At 42.9% G+C, this 22,717-nt stretch overlaps 1 protein-coding gene across 1 annotated transcript in view; it reads right to left on the reverse strand.

Moving 5' to 3' along the window:
* Nucleotides 1–1,806: 1,806 nt before the first annotated feature.
* Nucleotides 1,807–22,717, reverse strand: part of LOC107598406 (glutamate receptor ionotropic, NMDA 2D-like) — a 76,379-nt gene continuing 55,468 nt past the window's right edge. Inside the window, exons 10-16 of the mRNA XM_016289728.1 lie at nucleotides 16,672–16,825; nucleotides 15,555–15,680; nucleotides 14,905–15,134; nucleotides 13,833–13,993; nucleotides 12,498–12,685; nucleotides 8,649–8,890; nucleotides 1,807–5,321 (exon numbers count right to left, since the gene is read on the reverse strand). Of these exons, the coding sequence (XP_016145214.1) occupies nucleotides 2,133–5,321; nucleotides 8,649–8,890; nucleotides 12,498–12,685; nucleotides 13,833–13,993; nucleotides 14,905–15,134; nucleotides 15,555–15,680; nucleotides 16,672–16,825 (4,290 nt within the window). The 3' untranslated portion in view covers nucleotides 1,807–2,132. The remainder of the gene's footprint in view (nucleotides 5,322–8,648; nucleotides 8,891–12,497; nucleotides 12,686–13,832; nucleotides 13,994–14,904; nucleotides 15,135–15,554; nucleotides 15,681–16,671; nucleotides 16,826–22,717) is intronic.

Genomic DNA, 22,717 nt, shown 5'->3' on the forward strand with positions numbered 1-22,717 from the left:
CATGATATTAATAACACTATATTAATTCAATCATTCTACATCCATCTCCTTGCCCCCCCGCCGTGCTTCCATGCCGGGTGTGGTAGACTTTCCGCTGACACACTCGTATTCCCGGCATTGGAAGAAATGCTGACCGAGGGGATTAAGCGGCTGTGTGTGATTCGGTTTACACAACACGCAATTCAATACCTGAGCTTGTTATTTCTTGACTAATGCGATGACATGTGGGACTTTAAAAATTGGAAAAGCCCTAAATTTCATTGCAAATTATGACAAACCTTCCCCAGGTGGTCTTGTTTAAACAAGCCATGAAAGGGAGACAAACATAACTTATTTCCACATGAACAGGTGTATTAAATAAAGGGCAAATTAATCTGCTGATCTGTGACAACATGTACAATCCCTATATGCCCCCCCATAATAAAAGTGTAACTGTCAATTCTTGTGATGTGTAACTGCATCCAGAATGCTACAAAATCTACCAAATATCTACTTTTTGCTAAATCATTTCAAAGCTACATTCAACTACAACATGGGCAAATAAGCGGTGCCTGACATCAAATAGGCATTCAGAAACTGAATCTCTGTATGACTGACATCAATTCTTTTGCCAAAATAAATGGTGTAGGATGCTTTTGGCTAAAAATCGATCAGTATTGTGTTTGTCCTTGACTCCTCATTATCATATGTTAATGTTTGCACTGACAAGAGTCAGCAACTTGTGCTTTATTACATGCAACTCTGCACTGGAAGTAGGCTTGACTTGAAAATGCACGATCAGTGACAATGATAGCCTCAGCTCTTCTAAACAATGCCCTTTACCATCCCAGAAACACTGTAAGCTGTCTGTTCCAGTTCTAAAGCATGATGATTAAGGAACAAAACAACCATTTATAATCGTTAACGTACGGTTTTTAATATTATGTAGCCATCTAGTGCCAATCATAAATATTGCAACCCATCATCGTTTGATGAAAGACATGTATTGCTTGTATGCAAAGAAAGGGCCATCTTATTGGGCAGTGCCGTGGATCTAGTTGTGACAATTGGAAAATTCTGCTATCAAAACAAATAAATAACTTAATAAATTGTCTTCGCAGCTATAATCCCACTATTTAACATCAGACACAGCTGGTTTACCCTTTTGTTAAAATACAACCACAGTGAGAGCAATAAATAGCATAAAACAAAAGGAAACCTGAAGGGAAAATATTGTACAGGAAAAATTGCTACATTTTTGTATTGTTTGTTCTTATTGTTTTTCTTTTGAAGTATGTCTCTTTAGAACAAAACGTAATCTCTATTCATCTCTATTTGATGTCAAAGTGACACCATGGCATTGGAGTTTTGATAGGACAACAAAAGTTCTGATGAGTGAAATGGCTCCATGTAAGTTCTGATTAGCTTGGAATCAGAAATACAGAAAGAGTGACATAGTTTACTCTTGTTTACTCTGAGGTCAAATTTCAATTAATACATTTCCAGCATGACCTTAAATTGGAAGCCAAAGGGTACTGATGCCATAACATCAATGTTGCAAGTGTCAAGAAAAAAGAAAGAAAGAAAAGAAAAGAAAAGAGAAGAGGGCATTTCTGTATCTATGTGCACCAGGTTGCCATGGAGACACTTTTTCAGTCAGTGGGATGATGCTGATCATCTGAGCCTCTCCAAGACTGCATTCAGATTGAATACAGATTAATTCTGAGTCATCTGTAAATAAATTGAATAGCCAGTTTGAGCCACAGCAGTATTTGATGTCTGTTGTCACATGTTGTATGTGGACGATGCAAAAATGTATTTTCCTTGTTTGAGGGAGTGTTTATGTGTAAACATGACATCATTACTTACAGAAAAATCCCAGACATTTGCTATCCACTGTTCTCATTGGAGGAGAGGAGCACAGAAGACATCATAATACTCAGCTCAGTCCGAAGATGGAGCATGGCTGGAGTATCCATTGTGACCGTGGCGGAATTTGTTGAGCCATTCCCTGCTTTGACTGTTGTTTCTTTGCTGCCCTGGTCACTGTCGTGGACATTTTTCTCATCTTGGTGCGACGCATGTATGTGCATCACACTCCAGCTGCGCTTCACAGTAGAGCTTACACACACGCGCAGCAACGAAGCCCCGTGTCATACCTCACTCTCTAGGCTGGAGAAATGGGCAGAACCACGGCGTGAGCACAAGCTCTTGGCTTTGAGTGGCAGGTGTGGGGAGTAGAATCGCCTTGGCTGGGGCACAGACCGAAGTCTCTGGTACTGAAGTTTAGCACTGGCGGTGGCTGCCTGGGAGGAGCCGGAAGCAGCCCCAGGAGAGAGCACAGGTGGAGGGGACATGGATGCAGAGGATGGAGGTGGAGGAATGGGCAGGGAGTTGGGAGCAGAAGGTACAGGTAATGAGGGCAAGAGTGGCTGAGGTGGGGAGGGGGATGGCTGGGGTATGTGTTCTGAGAGCTGGGATTGCTGGGAGTTTAGGTTGGACTGACTCCCGGATTTGGATTTGTCAGGTTTAGGGGGTGGTTTGCGCCGAGAGCTTCCACTGAAGCTGTGGCAGTGGGGAAGCAGATCGTCCTGGCTGTGAGATTGAGTGCTGCTGTGTTTGTGGTGTACGTGGGGCCTACCGTGCCCATACTGTGTACAAGTACATGATGCTGCGTCTTGCATTCTATCCCGAGACCTCTGACCTTTGCTCTTTGACCCACTGCGACTTCGCTTCTCACCCTTCATCTGTAGTTTGTCGACAGACCAATAGCGTCGCGGGGGTGGCAGGGAAGTGGGAGGGGGTGGCCACTGTGAAGCCAGCCCTCCACTGCCTCCTCCAGATCCCCATCCAATTCCTGGACCCGAACCCCAAAAATCACCTGCCATACGCCATCCTTCAGTCCGACCCAAAATAGTGTCATCTCTACTGTTGACACTTCCACCTTTCTCTCGAGCAGGGTATGTTCCAAAAAACCAGCCCCCACCCCCAATTCCACTAGCTCCACCCGCTCCAGTTCCTTCCCAGTATCTCTCAAAACAGCCAAACTCTCCTGAGGACCCCTCATCAGAAAAGCTTTCCTCTGCTCTTATTCTATCCCGCTCAGACTCTGATACTGCCCCTCTCCCTGCCTGACACACTCTCTCCTCTATTCTCTCCCTTTCTCGTTCTCTCTCTCTCTCCTCTTCTTTCTCCTCATCCTCAGAGTCCCACTCATGGAAGGACAGGCCTTCTCTTGGGTTAACTCGCCCCCTTTCATTGTGGAGAAGCAGTGGCCTGCGTTCTCCTACTCTCCCTTCTTCCTCTCTCTCTACCCCACTACTCCTCCGTCTCTTGGATGAGGAGAAGAGTGTATGTAAAGAGGAGGGAGGGGAGGGTCCGGAGGCCTCCGTGCCAACTGCTTCACCTCCACTGACCCAGAATTTAACTGAAGAGGGGAGTTTGTTGAGGTTGGGATAGCGTTTACTGGATGGCTGGTGTCGTGAATGGGAGCTTTTGGGTCTTCTCGGTCTACCTCTACCTCCCCCACTCTCATCCTCTCGTTCGTCCCTATCGTCCTCACCTCCATCTCTCCTCCCTCTTTCTCGCTCTCCCTCCCAAGCTGAAAGGCTGCCTTTGTCGACAAAAGTACTACGATATTGAGTGGAAAATGATGAGTACTCTCCTTCTCTATCCCCATCCCCATCTTCATCTCTCACTGCCTCAACATCACCCTCCTCTGGCTCCGACCGCTTGCCGGATGACACCTTCTTCTTCTTTTTGGTTTTCATTGCCTTCTTTTTCTTCTTTTTCACCTTGCGACGCTTCCTCTCTCTTTCTCTTTCTCTTTCACGCTCCTCCCTCTTTTTTCGTTTTTTGCTTTTCTTCTTCTTTTTCTTTTTCTCCTTTTCCATCTCTTTCCTACGTTTCTTCTCTCTTTTCCTTTCTGTATCTCCCTGGGCTCCACCATTTCTCTCCCTGTCCCTCTCTCTCTCTGCCCATCCTGCCCACCATTCCTGGAGCTGTGCTAGTTGATTGCCACCCCTTTCTCTCTCTCTGTCCTTCTTATGCTCCCTGTCTACAAAAGTGCCCCACGGTTTGCGCGGGGGTATAGGAGGGGGAGGTCCATGAGTGAGAGATCTAGGGGATAGTATGGACCGCTCTCGGTCCCTGGTTCTGTTGTTGCCCTGCAGAAGACTAGACTCTTCGGTCAGCTCATCCAAATCCTCCTCATCCTCTTCCTCAGCCTCTCTGTCTCGGGTGCTGCGAGATGAAGCTGTGGAAGTGGATGAAGGAGAGGTGGAGCGTGAGGATGTGGCTGAAGATGTGGTTGAGGAGCTGGTGGTGGATGAGGAGGATGATGTGGAGGTGTAGGGGAATGAGGGCGAGGGGGATGGAGGAGTGTAGCTTGGGGAAAGTGTGACTGGCACAGGGATGGGGAGAGGAGGAGAGGGTCTCAGTCTTCGACTCGCTTCCCTGCCTCCACCTCTCCGGCCTAGTGGCAGGATGTTCTCGTATAATGGGCCACCAGGTTCTTTGGGCTTTTTTGGTCGCCGTTTTCTCCAGAAGGATGAAGGGAGAGGGGGAGAGGGGTGCTGCAGTGGGGGGTTAGGTGTCAGTGAGGCTGGGGCCTGGCTTTTAGGAGGAAGCCTGGGAGTCCCCAGAGATTTAACCCCTCTACCCTGACCCCCTCCACCAGTACCCGCTCCCACCTTCTTCCCCATGCCATGGTCCATGCCCTTCTCCTGGTAGAAAGCCACACTAGTTGGTGGGGGTTGTTGGTGGGCTCTGGGGACTGATTTTGGAGTTTGAGAGCCAGTCTGTTGGTCCACACATGGCCCAAGTCCCTCTGGATCAATAGGTCCATAGTAGCGCTTATATCCATCTAGACCACTACCTGTGCCTCCACCACTTGCCCAGGTAGGTGCCCCCTTTTGGGGTAGGGGTCCTGTTTCTGCTAGGGCTCCTCTCACGCCCATGGAGGTTGTGGCATTAGCGGTTTTGGGCAGTCTCCAGCGGTCCACAACCGCCAATCTGCGATCTGGCCGGGGTAAGAAAGTAGTGCATGGTAGTGGAGCTCCTACAAGTTGAGTATTTGTGGGACCCAAGGCTGCTCCAGAATGAACAATTGTGGGAGGGGATCCAGGAAGAGGTGTTTTGTAAGACTGAGGAGGTTGAGGCTGTTGTGGTTGCAGCTGCTGCTGCTGTTGCTGCACCATGGCAATGGCTGGAGTGGATACAGCTGAAGTGACCACATGTGAGGAAGAAACAGGGACCATGGCAGTGTGATGGTGGCCAGGAACTGTGACTTTAGCCCCACCTTGTGCAGTTTCATCTTCAAAACTGCAGCAGCTATACATTCCCTAAGAGTACAAAAAATATGAAGATATAATAGTGAAATAAGTCATATTCTGATAATATGGGCAAATCAGTTTAAATTACATAAGCATCACTCTCATATCATCTGTAACACCACAGGCATAGTCCATGTCACAATCCTTCTCAATATACCCAAATGCTCGCATAAATATTTCTAGTGACTAATAATAATTCTCTCTCTCACCCTGCTGAAGGCGAGTAGGAAGTCCAGTTTGCCTGACTGGCCCATTTTGCTCATGCAGTGCCGCAACCTCCAGTATACCAGGTGTTCCCAGGCGAAGACAAGCAGACTTAGGCCCATGGCCACCAGCAGCATGTAGAACACACCAGCCATGTTGTCTATGTCTAGTTTGGAGCTCATCACCTCAATTTTATCATTATGACAGATCCCTGAGAGCCAGAGACGCTCTAGCATCTCAATCTCATCTAAGTGGAGAGGGGAGAGAAATACAATGCATTAACTCTACTTGCTTTCTCTGTTAATAAGTTATTCAACTACTTGGCACAGATGCATCAATAAAACATGTATGAATGCAAAATGGCAGTGACTTGCCTCTCCCACATGCTTGCTGTGGCAGAAAGCAGATGCTAATACTAAATGTGTGTAAATCTGTTGTAAACCTACAGTAAACCAGGTACTATTTGAGATATTAGGAGTATTATATTGAAAATATTTCAGGCCAGAGGTCAAATAAACAGGTCCCTGTGGGTAAAAGAAACATTACTGTGAAAGTCTGTTTAGAAGCTGATCAAAGAGGGCAGTCTGTGTTAATCCTGAAAGAGTGAAAGGAAGAGGAAGAGAGCAAGAGGCCTGTAGGCTAGCAAAGGCTAGGTCCTGCATAATGATCTACCCATATCCTCTTTTCCTCAGAGGGTAAATGAGAAGACAAAAAAGGAAGGATAGCAAAGTTCTTTGTCTTTTCATTGCTGTATTGTATCATGGGAAATTAGAGGATGTCGAGAAATAAGAAAAAGGCTGGTGGAGAAGAAGAAGAGAGTGACTTTGTCATTATGAATAAATTATCATTATTATTATTATATGTCATTATTATAAACAGCAGAAGCACCTCTTCTATTCAGAGAGAGGGAAGTTAACATAAAAAGAGGTATGAAGATAGATGGCAATGGGTGAAACGACAGTATATGTGCATTGTTTATGTTGTCTCAGTGTGTGTATGAGGTTGTGAAAGATGGAACAGAAAAAGGAAAATTAAATAAGATAGAAGGAGCAACAGAGTGACAGGCAGAGGGTGGAAAAACAAGAGGACAGACAGAACGGAGAAAGGGTGAGATCATAATCATTTAATTGTGCTGGAAGCTGGTCAGGCCTGCTGCAAACTCAAGAGAAAATCAGAATCTCACCTATCTACAAAAAGACAAGCTTGTGAATTACCCCAAACCTTACTAAACAAAGGCATGTACTGCAGCATTTACTGCTTTGATGAGGACTGGCCAACAGCACCACGTTATCTTAGCTTGGGCCATCTCAAAACAGAGCTGTGTAATATAATAAAAGCACATCATCACCCATCACACAGTAAATGACAGCTGCGTTGTTCTCACAAAGGTTGAATTATGGCATCTGTCTCTTGTGCTATCGAAACAAACTATCCAGCAAGTGTAACCTGCGGGAATTAATCACAGTGTAGATGAGATGCCGCAGACACATCACATAAAACATTTCACAAAAGAAAATTCAGTCAAGCAGGACGAAGAAGCGCAGGCTGAATTCCACATGGGACTTGAACAGATAACAGCATGAGCCCGGCTCAGATCCGAGCCCTGCCTCACTCTGTTGACCATTCACCTCCTTCTGACTCCTGCCAGTGGCTCTGGCAAACCACTTCACTGACCACAGCCAAACTCAGCAGGTGCATCATACTGGGAACATACACACACAGCTATATGCTAACACACAGACAGCATTCACACACACGCACAGCTTGACAAATACACATCCACACATACAGCAAAAATGTGCACACAGCACATTCTAACACATGTACACATAATTTCACACCTTTTCTCTTGCCATAACAGCTTATGTTTGGCAATGGAGCTCAGGGTTGGCACGGTTAAGTGGGCACATTTTAACAGTTAATGCGTTAGCAAGATCTTTAAGCTCAGGCAGACAGCCAGTCTGTGCTATCTGCATATGACCTCCAACACCGTTCCCTGTGCAGCCCCCTCTGATCCCACCCTGACCCAAACCAATATCACGCTAAAGCAAACACTGCTCTTGGATCAGCCTTAAAGGTCAACACTTTTATAAACAAATCGGAAGTGCCACGGCTTCTCTGACCACTGTAATAAGTCCTTGGAATTGTTAGTAGGTGAAAGAACTTCTATTCGAGATGACCGCTGCAAAAAAATCTGCTGGCCCTGAGATAAAATAACACAGACTTTTAGCAAGTAAGAAGTGCTTTTGTGTGGCACTGACCAATAAGGTTACCTGCAGCGTTTAAAATACACAAAAAGGCTACAGATGGACAAGTGGTTTCCTGTGGTTTTTAAAGGCTCTACAGAAACATAGAAGTAAAAATTGTTAAATGAAAAAAACTTCTCACACATTCAAGCTTTAGAGCCAATTGATTGGACTGAAATTGTATCAGTTAAGAATAGTATATTTTATGTTGAGTTGATATACCTTCAATAGAACCTTCCAGAATAAAAAAGTCACTGTTCATTGCACATGTAAATCTTCTCTGCTGTTAAGCGGTGGTGTTAGCTAATGGAACCTGGCACCAGTGTGACAATCTCACTGTGGGAACCTGGCGTACATACACATTCTTTCAGTCTCTCTCTCTTCTCTGACACACCAAAAGCCAAAGAGGATTTAAACAGCAATCAAATAAACCAACAAATTGAAACAAAACACTGTGATAGCTAGTGTGTATACGTGTTTGTGTATGTGTGTGTTGGGAGAAGGCAAGGAGGAGGGTGTATAAATGACAATTAAAGAATTAGTACTTGGACAAGCAAATTTGAATCAGATGAGTTCCACTCTGACACTGCAAATCCGTAACAGCTAATCCTCTACAGAGTGTGAAAATGGACAGTCACTCAATACACACATCTCACTTATAGCACACGATAGCTTGGTTCCAAAACCTAGTGAGCCGCTGCCTACACAGGCAACCACCTTCAAAGACAGTATCCTCACTGTCATGGAACATTCTAAGTGAACAGTTTGGAACTTGCAATGCTTTGTGTACACCGTACAAACTCCACAGGAGAAACAAATCCCTTCTCAATATACCCAAATGCTCGCATAAATATTTCTAGTGACTAATAATAATTCTCTCTCTCACCCTGCTGAAGGCGAGTAGGAAGTCCAGTTTGCCTGACTGGCCCATTTTGCTCATGCAGTGCCGCAACCTCCAGTATACCAGGTGTTCCCAGGCGAAGACAAGCAGACTTAGGCCCATGGCCACCAGCAGCATGTAGAACACACCAGCCATGTTGTCTATGTCTAGTTTGGAGCTCATCACCTCAATTTTATCATTATGACAGATCCCTGAGAGCCAGAGACGCTCTAGCATCTCAATCTCATCTAAGTGGAGAGGGGAGAGAAATACAATGCATTAACTCTACTTGCTTTCTCTGTTAATAAGTTATTCAACTACTTGGCACAGATGCATCAATAAAACATGTATGAATGCAAAATGGCAGTGACTTGCCTCTCCCACATGCTTGCTGTGGCAGAAAGCAGATGCTAATACTAAATGTGTGTAAATCTGTTGTAAACCTACAGTAAACCAGGTACTATTTGAGATATTAGGAGTATTATATTGAAAATATTTCAGGCCAGAGGTCAAATAAACAGGTCCCTGTGGGTAAAAGAAACATTACTGTGAAAGTCTGTTTAGAAGCTGATCAAAGAGGGCAGTCTGTGTTAATCCTGAAAGAGTGAAAGGAAGAGGAAGAGAGCAAGAGGCCTGTAGGCTAGCAAAGGCTAGGTCCTGCATAATGATCTACCCATATCCTCTTTTCCTCAGAGGGTAAATGAGAAGACAAAAAAGGAAGGATAGCAAAGTTCTTTGTCTTTTCATTGCTGTATTGTATCATGGGAAATTAGAGGATGTCGAGAAATAAGAAAAAGGCTGGTGGAGAAGAAGAAGAGAGTGACTTTGTCATTATGAATAAATTATCATTATTATTATTATATGTCATTATTATAAACAGCAGAAGCACCTCTTCTATTCAGAGAGAGGGAAGTTAACATAAAAAGAGGTATGAAGATAGATGGCAATGGGTGAAACGACAGTATATGTGCATTGTTTATGTTGTCTCAGTGTGTGTATGAGGTTGTGAAAGATGGAACAGAAAAAGGAAAATTAAATAAGATAGAAGGAGCAACAGAGTGACAGGCAGAGGGTGGAAAAACAAGAGGACAGACAGAACGGAGAAAGGGTGAGATCATAATCATTTAATTGTGCTGGAAGCTGGTCAGGCCTGCTGCAAACTCAAGAGAAAATCAGAATCTCACCTATCTACAAAAAGACAAGCTTGTGAATTACCCCAAACCTTACTAAACAAAGGCATGTACTGCAGCATTTACTGCTTTGATGAGGACTGGCCAACAGCACCACGTTATCTTAGCTTGGGCCATCTCAAAACAGAGCTGTGTAATATAATAAAAGCACATCATCACCCATCACACAGTAAATGACAGCTGCGTTGTTCTCACAAAGGTTGAATTATGGCATCTGTCTCTTGTGCTATCGAAACAAACTATCCAGCAAGTGTAACCTGCGGGAATTAATCACAGTGTAGATGAGATGCCGCAGACACATCACATAAAACATTTCACAAAAGAAAATTCAGTCAAGCAGGACGAAGAAGCGCAGGCTGAATTCCACATGGGACTTGAACAGATAACAGCATGAGCCCGGCTCAGATCCGAGCCCTGCCTCACTCTGTTGACCATTCACCTCCTTCTGACTCCTGCCAGTGGCTCTGGCAAACCACTTCACTGACCACAGCCAAACTCAGCAGGTGCATCATACTGGGAACATACACACACAGCTATATGCTAACACACAGACAGCATTCACACACACGCACAGCTTGACAAATACACATCCACACATACAGCAAAAATGTGCACACAGCACATTCTAACACATGTACACATAATTTCACACCTTTTCTCTTGCCATAACAGCTTATGTTTGGCAATGGAGCTCAGGGTTGGCACGGTTAAGTGGGCACATTTTAACAGTTAATGCGTTAGCAAGATCTTTAAGCTCAGGCAGACAGCCAGTCTGTGCTATCTGCATATGACCTCCAACACCGTTCCCTGTGCAGCCCCCTCTGATCCCACCCTGACCCAAACCAATATCACGCTAAAGCAAACACTGCTCTTGGATCAGCCTTAAAGGTCAACACTTTTATAAACAAATCGGAAGTGCCACGGCTTCTCTGACCACTGTAATAAGTCCTTGGAATTGTTAGTAGGTGAAAGAACTTCTATTCGAGATGACCGCTGCAAAAAAATCTGCTGGCCCTGAGATAAAATAACACAGACTTTTAGCAAGTAAGAAGTGCTTTTGTGTGGCACTGACCAATAAGGTTACCTGCAGCGTTTAAAATACACAAAAAGGCTACAGATGGACAAGTGGTTTCCTGTGGTTTTTAAAGGCTCTACAGAAACATAGAAGTAAAAATTGTTAAATGAAAAAAACTTCTCACACATTCAAGCTTTAGAGCCAATTGATTGGACTGAAATTGTATCAGTTAAGAATAGTATATTTTATGTTGAGTTGATATACCTTCAATAGAACCTTCCAGAATAAAAAAGTCACTGTTCATTGCACATGTAAATCTTCTCTGCTGTTAAGCGGTGGTGTTAGCTAATGGAACCTGGCACCAGTGTGACAATCTCACTGTGGGAACCTGGCGTACATACACATTCTTTCAGTCTCTCTCTCTTCTCTGACACACCAAAAGCCAAAGAGGATTTAAACAGCAATCAAATAAACCAACAAATTGAAACAAAACACTGTGATAGCTAGTGTGTATACGTGTTTGTGTATGTGTGTGTTGGGAGAAGGCAAGGAGGAGGGTGTATAAATGACAATTAAAGAATTAGTACTTGGACAAGCAAATTTGAATCAGATGAGTTCCACTCTGACACTGCAAATCCGTAACAGCTAATCCTCTACAGAGTGTGAAAATGGACAGTCACTCAATACACACATCTCACTTATAGCACACGATAGCTTGGTTCCAAAACCTAGTGAGCCGCTGCCTACACAGGCAACCACCTTCAAAGACAGTATCCTCACTGTCATGGAACATTCTAAGTGAACAGTTTGGAACTTGCAATGCTTTGTGTACACCGTACAAACTCCACAGGAGAAACAAATCACAATAGTTTGCTGTTAGCATGTTGCTAAGTTAATGACGTGATGCTCTAATAAACATAACAGTTCACAACACACGATAAAATTATAAATTTGAACTATTTTTTTTATACTTTTCAGCAATGAATTATGAAAAAGGAGATTTATTATCAACGTTTCTCTCAACTTGTGTGCCTTTTTACTTTGAGCTCGCAGTGCATTCTAAAATGTTCTTGATTATAAAGGTACATGTGGTGTTGCCTTGAACAACTTGCTTGGGCAAAATTCCTGATCAAGTAGATTCCTGTTGAAGTTATTAGATTTCTCTAACAATAATTAAATAAATAAACAGCACTGAGCACAGAGTTGACCACAGCTTGATGCCTTAAAATCTGGCCTCTTAGGCAGCTCAATAGGTTTTGGAACACAACAGTCTTTCTTTCTCTATTTCTCTCTCCCACACACCACTTCTGTCATTCCCAAGACTGAATCTTTGATACATGCCCATCTCTTTTATCCATCAGTAGGTTGCTATCATCTCCTTTAAATCAGTAAACAGCCTCCTAGCACAAAGACAAATGTCACCTGCTAGACAACGAAGATACATATTGCGTCATGTCAAGGAAACTGGATTACACCAAGATGGCTTGAAGCTAACAGTACAGGCTAATGAATGAAGTCTTGTTAAATATGCATAAAAAAGTCTTTAATCTCCCAAAGTCTTTTATCTTCTCCATCCCAACAGCATAAATGCACTAATATACATCCCCCTAATTTTAGCACTTTGATACTGCAGAACCTTCAGAATCTCACCGTCGCCCACCAGCTGCAGTAAGGCCAGGTCCAATGGCCGTTTCCAGCGGGAGTTCTTGATCAGGGCGATGCCGTAACCAGTTGTGGCGAACACTTTCCCTGAGCCGATGGTCATTACTTTACAGCCTTCATCTTTACGAGCCATGTAGTTTAATACAGCCGCATCATAGATTAAGGCATCCAGCTTACTGCAAACACAGACAGGAAGAGTAGGAGTCAGAAGAGACAGAGCGTGAGATGGAGTAGGGTGACAGACAGAAAGAGAGCAGAGAGGAAAGTTGTAGTGTGGCGGCATTATATTATCACTTTTGCTAAAAATGGATAAGGAAATGACAGGCTCAGGAAAACCACAGTGTGGATTAACAACTCGTGATAAATAGAGGAAGAGTGTGTGAGGTGTAAAGGGTTGAGAGAGGAAGTGTGGGAGGAGGAAAAAAAATTGCAAACACATCGTAAAGGAACTCCTGTTTGTGAGAGCAACATGGGGCTGGGAGGTGTAAGGAAGAGAGTGGAAGAGCAAAAGATGTTAGATAACATGTTGGAAACAAGGTTATTGTTGTTATGAAAACTGTTACAGAGACAGAAACTAAAAAAACACAAGTATATAAGGAATTAAAGCTAAACTGGAAATATAGATGCAAGCAGCTATTATCAGGGTTTAAGCAATGCTGGAACTTGTTCAAGTACTTAAAAAAAAAAAAAAAATTTATACATATAAAGCATTTTCAGATGGTCAGTTATTTCAGGACAATTAAAGATTAGAGACACAACCATTTTCATATTTATCACTCTTATAGCCCCATCTATTATCCGACCGTCATTTTTCACGTTTCGGAGTTGTAGACTTTTGAACAAAAGAAAATTAAATGTAGGATAGACATTTTGTTTGTCTTGACTCAAGGATTATATACTATATACTATATATATTATATAGTTTTAGTGGAAATTTTTTTTTATAAAAAAATAACTTTACAAGAACAGTACAGTTTCTATCACTTGATCCCTTAATTATAAATGTGCTCTACAACGCAAATGGAATTAAATCTAAATAGTCTCTTGCACTCTTGAAAAGGTAATCCAAAAATTCAAAATCTTCAAAAACTTCAAAAACTAACTCCAATGTTCTCAATAGTGAATCCAGACCATTTCAAAAGCCAGGGAGATTAGTGATTTCAAATGCTGAAAAACAAAGTAATCATTTTGAAAATTACAAACACATAGGAACTATCTATGCACCATTAAAAAAAAAAGCATAATACAAAACAAAACAAAATTCAAAACTGTTTGAGAATCACAACATAGGAAGTCAGTGAGAGTAAGAAACCCAGCACAGACCCAGTCTTGAGGTGGGAGATGGCATCCTCCACACTTTTCTGGTTGTATTTGATCATGTACTGGTGCATGTCTGGATAGTTACTGCGGATGTTTTTCTCTGTGCTTCCGTTAGGGACAGTTCCAAATTTCAGAGGGGGGTACTCTTCTGTGGGGTGCTGAAACTGAGAGAGGGGAACACAGTATGAAACAGTGATTGAAACTGATGTTGCATTTGTTTTTTCAATGTATTTAGAGAACTAACAATAGAGCAGAATTTAAAAAATATTGCAAGCTTCAACATGAATGACATGTGAGAGTGAATGTATGTTAGAAACAAGTCTAGAGCTGCTGCAGCTGTCAAATCCAAGTATAATACATCATAAACAGAACAATATACAAAGCAGCAGTGCTGGCATGCACATTGTGTTCATTCTGCTTTCAACAAAGGAGAACAATAGTAAAGCAGATGGGGGAAACTATTTGAATTTAAAAGGGATTACAAAATGAACATGGGGCACTTAGAAAAAAGAACCAACAAAAGCCACCGCAAGTTAAATGGCTTTAAGTATCCAGATTTGATGTAACTTCTTTTCTGACAATGACACAAACACAATGGAACACAAATACATTTCATTTGGTGTACATAAGTACATTAATTTGGCATGACAGCAAATGTCTGTGTTTCCTCAAGAATCTCTCCAGATTCCTCAAGGTCAACACTGAGAGCGGAGGGCAAAGGAAAAAACTAGTTCCATGATAGTATGCCAAATTACTGAACATTTCACACATGCACACATTTTAAATGCAACACAATAGCATTCAGCTCTTCAAAAGACAAATAGTGAGAACGTTTCTTCATGCTGTTCATCCACTTAGTAGACAATTTAAACTAATGTCAATCTCACATTTTTCCAATCCCACTCTAGTCTCTGTAGTCTTATGTTTTGAAGTAGTCAAGAATATTGATCCCGAAATCCATGTCAACATAACATCACAAATTATGAAAACGTTATACTGTATGCCGATCTACATGCACTGATAAACACAAGCTTTGTCTGCATCTACAGAAGCTCTGAAACCCTTATTCCTTTACCTTTTTATCGCTGAGGCCGGACACAGTGTCAATGTATTCCTCTTGGATCATGAAGGCAGCCAGGTTGGCAGTGTAACTAGCCAGGAAGATGACAGCAAAGAAAGCCCAGACAAGAACCATGATCTTGCTAGTGGTTCCTTTGGGGTTCTCCACTGGAACGGAGTTATTAAAGACCAGAGCCCAAAGAAGCCAGATTGACTTCCCTATTGTGAACTTAGAACCTCCAGCCTCTGACAGAGAAGAGCAAGTGAAAAGACACTTAAATTATTCAACAGCTCAAAACAAACTAAAAAAGTATCAAAACTGCTAAACTGACAAAAAATAGGCTTCTCCTATGCAGATGATGATGTGAGAAAAGGGTGCCGGTGCCAGAGGATGAAGAAGAGAACAGAGGAAGGAGAGGAATACAGAACACAAGTCTGCAGTCCTTTATTATACATGAGTGTCTGCAAAACTGCCTGCACCACAAATATCAAGCACTCGTCCAGGCCAATAAAGAACAAAGGTGAACTCAGCCATTAGGACTTCTGAATAAACTCAGTGACAAGCAACTGTGCACATTTATCTCCTTTAAAATATAACGCTTGAGACTACTAAAGTTTGACCTTATTAAAAGGTTATGTGCAGGACAAAGAGCAAACTGGACTCACTCTTGCCACTCTGAAGGCTACGGTTGTACCCCACTGGACTGAAGAACTCAAAGATGAAAACTGTCACTGCCACCACGGTCAGGCACATTACAAACATCATCACCCACACGGCAGGGCTGTACGGCTCTGAGAAGGCACAGAGAAAGAGAAGAGGACAGAGTGAAATCAAAACCATTAGTAATATTGTTTTTACTTGGTTTGTACACAACAGTGCAGAAATTAATACCAGGGGTGTAGCAACTGTTAGAACTGGAGGAGACCTTTGGAAAAGGCTAAATTATGTTGAATTAAATTTACTTTTTAACTTAACTAGGCATTTAAAACAGCATTATATTTGTGAAAAGAAAACATTTTTATCTGTTCATGCATTTTCTGGGAACTGAACTCATGATCTTGACCTTGCTATTGACATACAAAACAAAACAAAAAACATTTCCATATGGCAGGCACCTGTATTAAAAAACTTTAATTGCATTTTAAGGTATATATTTTTATCTGTTCATGCATCCTTGACACTGACAGTGCTATGCTCTTAAAAAAAAAATTAAAAAAAAATTTGACATTTGGCAAACACTTGTATTCAGAGTGACTTAAATTTAATTTCAAAGGAACAGTATATATTTTTATCTGGAAATTCGTCCCATGACCTTGACTTTGCTAGTGCTATGCTCTTAAAATAAAATTAAAATTAAAATAAGATAAAATAAAATGGACATTCGGCAGACACTTCAAGCGACTTTTACTATAGCAACTATAGTGATTTTAGTGACTTAAACTTCACTTCAGTGCACAGTATATATTTTTATCTGTACATGCAATCTCTGCGAATTGAACTCATTAATTTGACATCGCTAGCTCCATGCTCTAAAGTAAAATAAAATATCAATTAAAATAAAATAAATACAGCATTGAGTCTATTTGAAAAATGTTGATTTAGTGCTTCTCACTGAAGTGTGATGAATAGTTTGTTTTGAAAGGGAACTGTAAGTCTGATTGATGAGCTCTGAAATGATATGCACCAGTACCTGGAAAGTCATACATCATAATCACATGCAGCAGAGACTGATTAAAGTCAAATATGATGAAGCATTATGGCTCACATGAGACGCAAACTCACCAAGAAATGCAGAGGGAGACACAGTTCCATTACTGCGAGAGACCATGACGCTGATGCCAGTCTCCACAAAGGGCACAGAGAAGTCCACGACCTCTGACCTCTCCTCATTGATAGTGAGAGAGCCGATCGCCATGTCTGCACGCTTGTACACAACCTAGTGAACAGGAGGAAGTGGAAGATTGTATTTTTGCCCTTTTGCCACTTTTATTAGTAGTAGGACATTTTTATTTAGATGATTTATAGGGACTCTTTTTACAGGAGCATTACACCAAGTAAAATTCTGCTGTGCCCCAGTAAAGTTTTACTGATTAATCCTTGTTTGACAAGGGAAATTACCGTATACCGACCTGACAAACAGGCTAGACTAGCCAATGGATTTGATTGCATCCAAATTGTCACAGACTAGCTGAGGTGGACATTTCACTACCTTAGATCTTCTTGGGAACCTCAGATTTGCTCTGAGATCATGTGGCCACTTAGACTTGCAGAAGATTGAGAGACTAAAGGGTAGGTAGTGTGGGATTACAAATTTAAGAATCTGTTTAAAATATGCTGATACTATATTCTGACATAGCATCACATGAAAAACTAAGGTGAAGTACATTGTATTTAGCATTTAAGTTAAATTACATCAGACAAATGATTATCTTAAACAAAGTGTAGCAAGAGGTTCCTGTCTGTTCCGGTTTCTCTTATTGTTAGTCAAATTAACCAAATTACTGAGAAAGTCACCTTTTGTTTGTAATGGCTCTTGGTGCCTCTGCCCCAGTCTTTGAGTAGTTATGCTGATTAGATTAGCACCTCTGCATTTGAATGACACTGTTATGCTGATGAGATCAGGGCTGGAGAAATTCCGGTAACGGGCTGATTCCTGTATTGCATTTGCATGCTTTGTTTAGATTGTCGCCACCTCTACTGAATGAATCCCGCCCCCTTAAAATGTATATAAACTCTACTGTGCTGAGCTATAGTCAGACTTGGATGACTGCGGCACACAGCGAGTCCTCAATAAAGAGTGACTTCTGTATGAAAGATATCCCAACGTCTCCTGGTCTCTGCTTCGACGAGGAAAAAGTTTCCTACAGTAGCTAGCTACCAAGCTAAAATATGCTAATGTGTGAATGAGTAGCTACTGCAATACCTATATTTAATAGGATAGTGAAGAAGCAACAAGAAAATACAGAAAGAGAGAGAGGGACCAGGACTGGGACATGACTTGAACCCAGGCCCCCATGAGCGCAACAGTATTCCATATGTCTGGAGCAACTACCCTCTGTGCCACAGCTCTGACATGAAAAATGCATTATGGATCATGAAAGGCCACAAAGCAAGCTGCTGCGTTAAAAGTGCATGACCTACATTGTCGAAAGCATGGAACACTTTATATTAAACACTTTCAAAGATGGTTGAGCATATAGTTACATGTGGTCAAAGGGCTTATGCAATTTAATGGGCTTTTGAGGGTTTTGTTCTTATCAGTAAATTATATAAATTAAAAATGAATGCAAGTGAATATTAGTTGTTGGACATTAAATTTAGATGTAAATTAATGTAAAATTCATTAAATGTAATAAAAAATGTACATGTAAAACTAGTAACGATATTTCTACAAGAACTGTAACAGTTTTATAATATTTACAGATAAGAACAAAACCCTCAAAAGCACATTCAATGGCACAAGCACTTTGACCAAATGAAACTATATGCTCAACCATCTTTGAAGTGTTTAATATAAAATGCTGCATAATTTCAACAACTTAATTCTTTGAACTTTTAATGCATAAGCTTGATTTGTGGCCTTTCTTTATCTGTAAAGTAAATTTCATTATTATGTTATGTTCAGAGGAGAGAATGTGCATTACTGCAGAAGATTCTACCTATTATCAATTAACACTTGTTTTGTGTATGTTTATTATATATAATTTAGTTCCCTATCTGTTGGTCACTACGAGTTATGTCATGACGACATTAGGGGTCTAACTTGGGAGCCCAATCATCTCTGAGTTAAAAAGAAAACGCCAATGAAAATTGGATAGTGGATTTTACATGCAGGCGACAGCGTGCATCCACTCATTAGATTTTTGCTTCGGAGCCAAGTAGTACAGTATATGGTATCCACCTTACTACAAAGCCATTTCATCTTTGTGTGCGAGAGGCTGTTCCAGGTTGGTGTTACGGTGCGTAACAGCGGTGTCCCTGTCAGCAGCGATTCCCCTGGGCGCTTCAACTAAAAGAGCAGTTTCCTCTATAAGAGCAAATCACGGACGATTCGCGTCTTTTTCAAGATGCCGTTTTGTCCCTGTCCTTCTGGATACAGTTGTTTCCTGTCCTCTGTCGACAGCCATGATTGCTGTCTTCAGTGTCTGGGCTTTCAGCACGCTGAAGCGGCGCTCGTGGATGAGTCATGTGTCTATTGTGGGTGTATGACAAAGGCATCGCTGCGATGGCGTCTCTCTTAAGGGGAGTGGAGCAGACCCCTCTGTCACTACCCGTCCAGGTTTCTCTGCCACGAGCAGAGGACTGCTGGTTAGTGATCTGGGAGATCTGAGGGTTACAGTGAGAGTTTCTCCACCGGGCCACGCCCAATGGACCTCTCACTCCTCCCGCAGTGCAGGTCCTGTGCGGCTGCCGAGTCATTCGGTCCGCTGCCAGAGGATCAGATGTCAATCGAAGCATCGGGGATAGGTTATCGGCCTCTAAGGATGAAGATTCAGCGGGGCAGCCCCCCTCAGATGTTGTCGCCACTGCCGAATCGGACCCAGAGCTGTCAGCCATGCTTGCCCAGGCAGCCGTGAGCATCGGGCTGGAGGTGACTACACCGCCCAGCCCTGAGCGTTCGCGGCTAGATGATTGGTTTCTCTGCACAGAGCGCGTCTCACAACCACGTTCTGCTCCTGTTCCTTTCTTCCAGGAGGTGCAGGAAGAGGTGACGAAATTGTGGACGGCCCCTTTTATGGCCAGAAGCCGCTCGTCTCCCTTATCCGTCCTCACTACCCTCGATGGCGGGGCAGCCAGGGGGTACGTAGACATTCCCCAGAAGGTGAGAGCGGTTGCGGTGCACCTGTGCCCGCAAAACGCTGCCACTTGGAGGAATCGTCCGATCCTTCCTTATCACAGGGTGATGTTCCTACGGTTCCTACGGTTTGCTTCGAGGGTTGGGCATGGCAGTACAAGGTCATCCCCTTCGGGCGCTCCCTGTCCCCTCGTGTCTTCACGAAAGTCACGGAGGGCACCCTTGCCCCACTATGGGAAGTGGGCATCAGGATCCTCAACTATCTCAATGACTGGCTTATCATGGCCCGTTCATGAGAGGAGTTGTACGATCACAGGGACCTGGTGCTTTGGCACCTCAGTCAGTTGGGGCTTCAGGTCAACTGAGAGAAGCAAGCTTTCCCCTGTGCAGAGAATCTTTTATCTTGGTATGGAGTTAGACTCGGTGAGTATGACGACACGTCTTACCAACGAACGTGCCCAATCAGTGTTGAACTGCCTGAGTTCCTTCAGAGGCAGGGCAGTGGTACCACTGGAACATTTTCAGAGGCTCCTGGGGCATATGGCATCCACATCCGCAGCCACGCCGCTCGGATTGCTTCATATGAGACCACTTCAGCACTGGTTACACTCCCGAGTCCCGAGTTGGGCACTGGACGGCCAGTCCCTGGGGAAGCATGACCTGATCGTTCCTGAGGGGTGCAAGAAGGTTAAATCCTCCTAGGACACCCCTGATACACTCCTGGAATCTGTCTGTTGTGCTGGAAGGACTTCAGAGTGGTCCCTTAGAGCCGCTTGATTCAGTTGAGCTGAAGTTCCTGTCTCTTAAGACAGCGCTCCTAATCGCGCTCACTTCCATCAAGAGGGTCAGGGACCTCCAGGCATTTTCGGTAAGTGAAGAGCGCCTTGTGTTCAGGCCAGCCTACTCTCACGTTGTCCTGAGACCCCGGCCTGGATACGTGCCCAAGGTTCCCACCACTCCCTTCCGAGTTCAGGTGGTGAACCTGCAAGCGCTGCCCCCGGAAGGAGGCAGATTCAGCCTTGGCGTTGCTGTGTCCCGTAAGAGCATTATGCAAATACGTGGACCGCACCCAGAGATCCAGAAGCTCTGAGCAGCTCCTTGTCTGTTTTGGAGGTCAGCAGAAAGGGAAGGCTGTCTCCAAGCAGATGTCGGCCCACTGGATAGTGGATGCCATCGCCTTGGCGTACCAATCCCAAGGCGAGCCGTGCCCCCTGGAGGTGAGAGCTCACTCCACTCAGAGTGTTGCCTCCTCCTGGGCATTGGCACGACCCCTAACACCTTTGCAAGGTTTTACAACCTTCCTGTAGAGCCGGTTTCTTCCCGTGTTGGGTAACAGGTAATTGGCAGGAAGAACTGGCTCGGTCTTCCCTTGACAGACCCGCTCTGTCAGTCTCTTCTGGCAGTTGTTCCATCCCTACTCTAGGTAGGACCTGCCTCAGAGACCCATTCCATACGTAGTACTGCCCCCTGGGTCAGTCCATTTCAGTATCTCCACATGTCACCTCCATACAGGTAGAATGTAGGCTTGAAGGCTTGCTTCCCCATCATTCTGCCAGGCTGAAGAAACAAATAGGGAAGATTTGAAGCAATCTTTCACTGAAGGTTGAAAGCCCTTCCAAAAACTTTTTTGTGGTCGGAACAGCAGCATGGCCTTCTCCAGCTGCGATGTACTCACCGTTGGTCCCCTGCAGTACCAAGGTCAGTGAATTTGCGCTGGGGCTTTGGGAAGGTTACAATCTTAGCGTAGCTTTTGTCTTGACACGCTACAGCTTGTCAACATTTGCAGCGCCTCAGGGTTGTGACTGTGTTTAGGTTGTGGAGTTTTCCACAGACCCCTAATGTCGTCACAACATAACTCGTAGTGACTGACAGATAGGGAACGTCTCGGTTAGGGATGTAACGGCATGAAAATTTCTTATCACGATTATAGTGACCAAAATTATTACGGTTATCAGTATTAACACGGTATTGTTAAAATGTGCTGGAGATGTTCAAATAATACCGACACATAAATCACTTCACCAAGTTTTATATTTAAAAATCAAAAAACAACAAATAAAATGACTTTTTGTTTGCATAATCACTAAAACAATAACATTACAAATGATGTTCGGATTTTAAATGACAACTTGACTGACAACAGTTTAATTGCATGTTGAAATATCTAATGTAGATGTTCAAATAAAGCGTTGAAAAAGTTTCATAAAAAGGTAAACCTCACATTTCAGTCTTTAAATAAAGAATAGATATGTCAAAATTATAATTGATTAATAAATGATTATATGTATTCTATCTGCTCCATAAATAATTCTAGATAACTTATCTGAATTGTTTAAATGTGTAGAATCCACATAAGCTTGTTTTTCATCAAACGGTCAAAATTTACAACAGGGCATGCAAATTCAGTCCGTTTTTGGCCAGACAGAAACTGCACACAGGCTGAATGTAAATATAAGTATCTGTAAATCCACTCGCTGACAGCAGGTGGGGCTTATGGAAAAGCTGAATTAGAGCTGTTTCCCATAACCACCGTGGACAAAGCAGTATTGCGATTAAGAGCACTTCCTTTAGGTATTACATGGAGCGAATATGAAAACAAATGCCATCGAATCGTTTCTGAAGACAGTCAGAACCTTCAGAGGTACATTCATATATAGAATCCACATAAGCTTGTTTTTCATCAAACGGTCAAAATTTACAACAGGGCATGCAAATTCAGTCCGTTTTTGGCCAGACAGAAACTGCACACAGGCTGAATGTAAATATAAGTATCTGTAAATCCACTCGCTGACAGCAGGTGGGGCTTATGGAAAAGCTGAATTAGAGCTGTTTCCCATAACCACCGTGGACAAAGCAGCATTGCGATTAAGAGCACTTCCTTTAGGTATTACATGGAGCGACGATGAAAACAAAATACCATCAAATCATTTCTGAAAACAGTCAGAACCTTCAGAGTTACATTCATATAATTAATTCATTCATATATTCATTTGCATAATTCCCTTAGCACTCTTTTAAAACCTCCCAGCTTTT

Source organism: Sinocyclocheilus grahami, unplaced genomic scaffold (assembly GCF_001515645.1).
Source record: "Sinocyclocheilus grahami isolate Dianchi unplaced genomic scaffold, SAMN03320097.WGS_v1.1 scaffold251.1, whole genome shotgun sequence".
In the NCBI taxonomy this organism is placed as follows: Eukaryota; Metazoa; Chordata; class Actinopteri; order Cypriniformes; family Cyprinidae; genus Sinocyclocheilus; species Sinocyclocheilus grahami.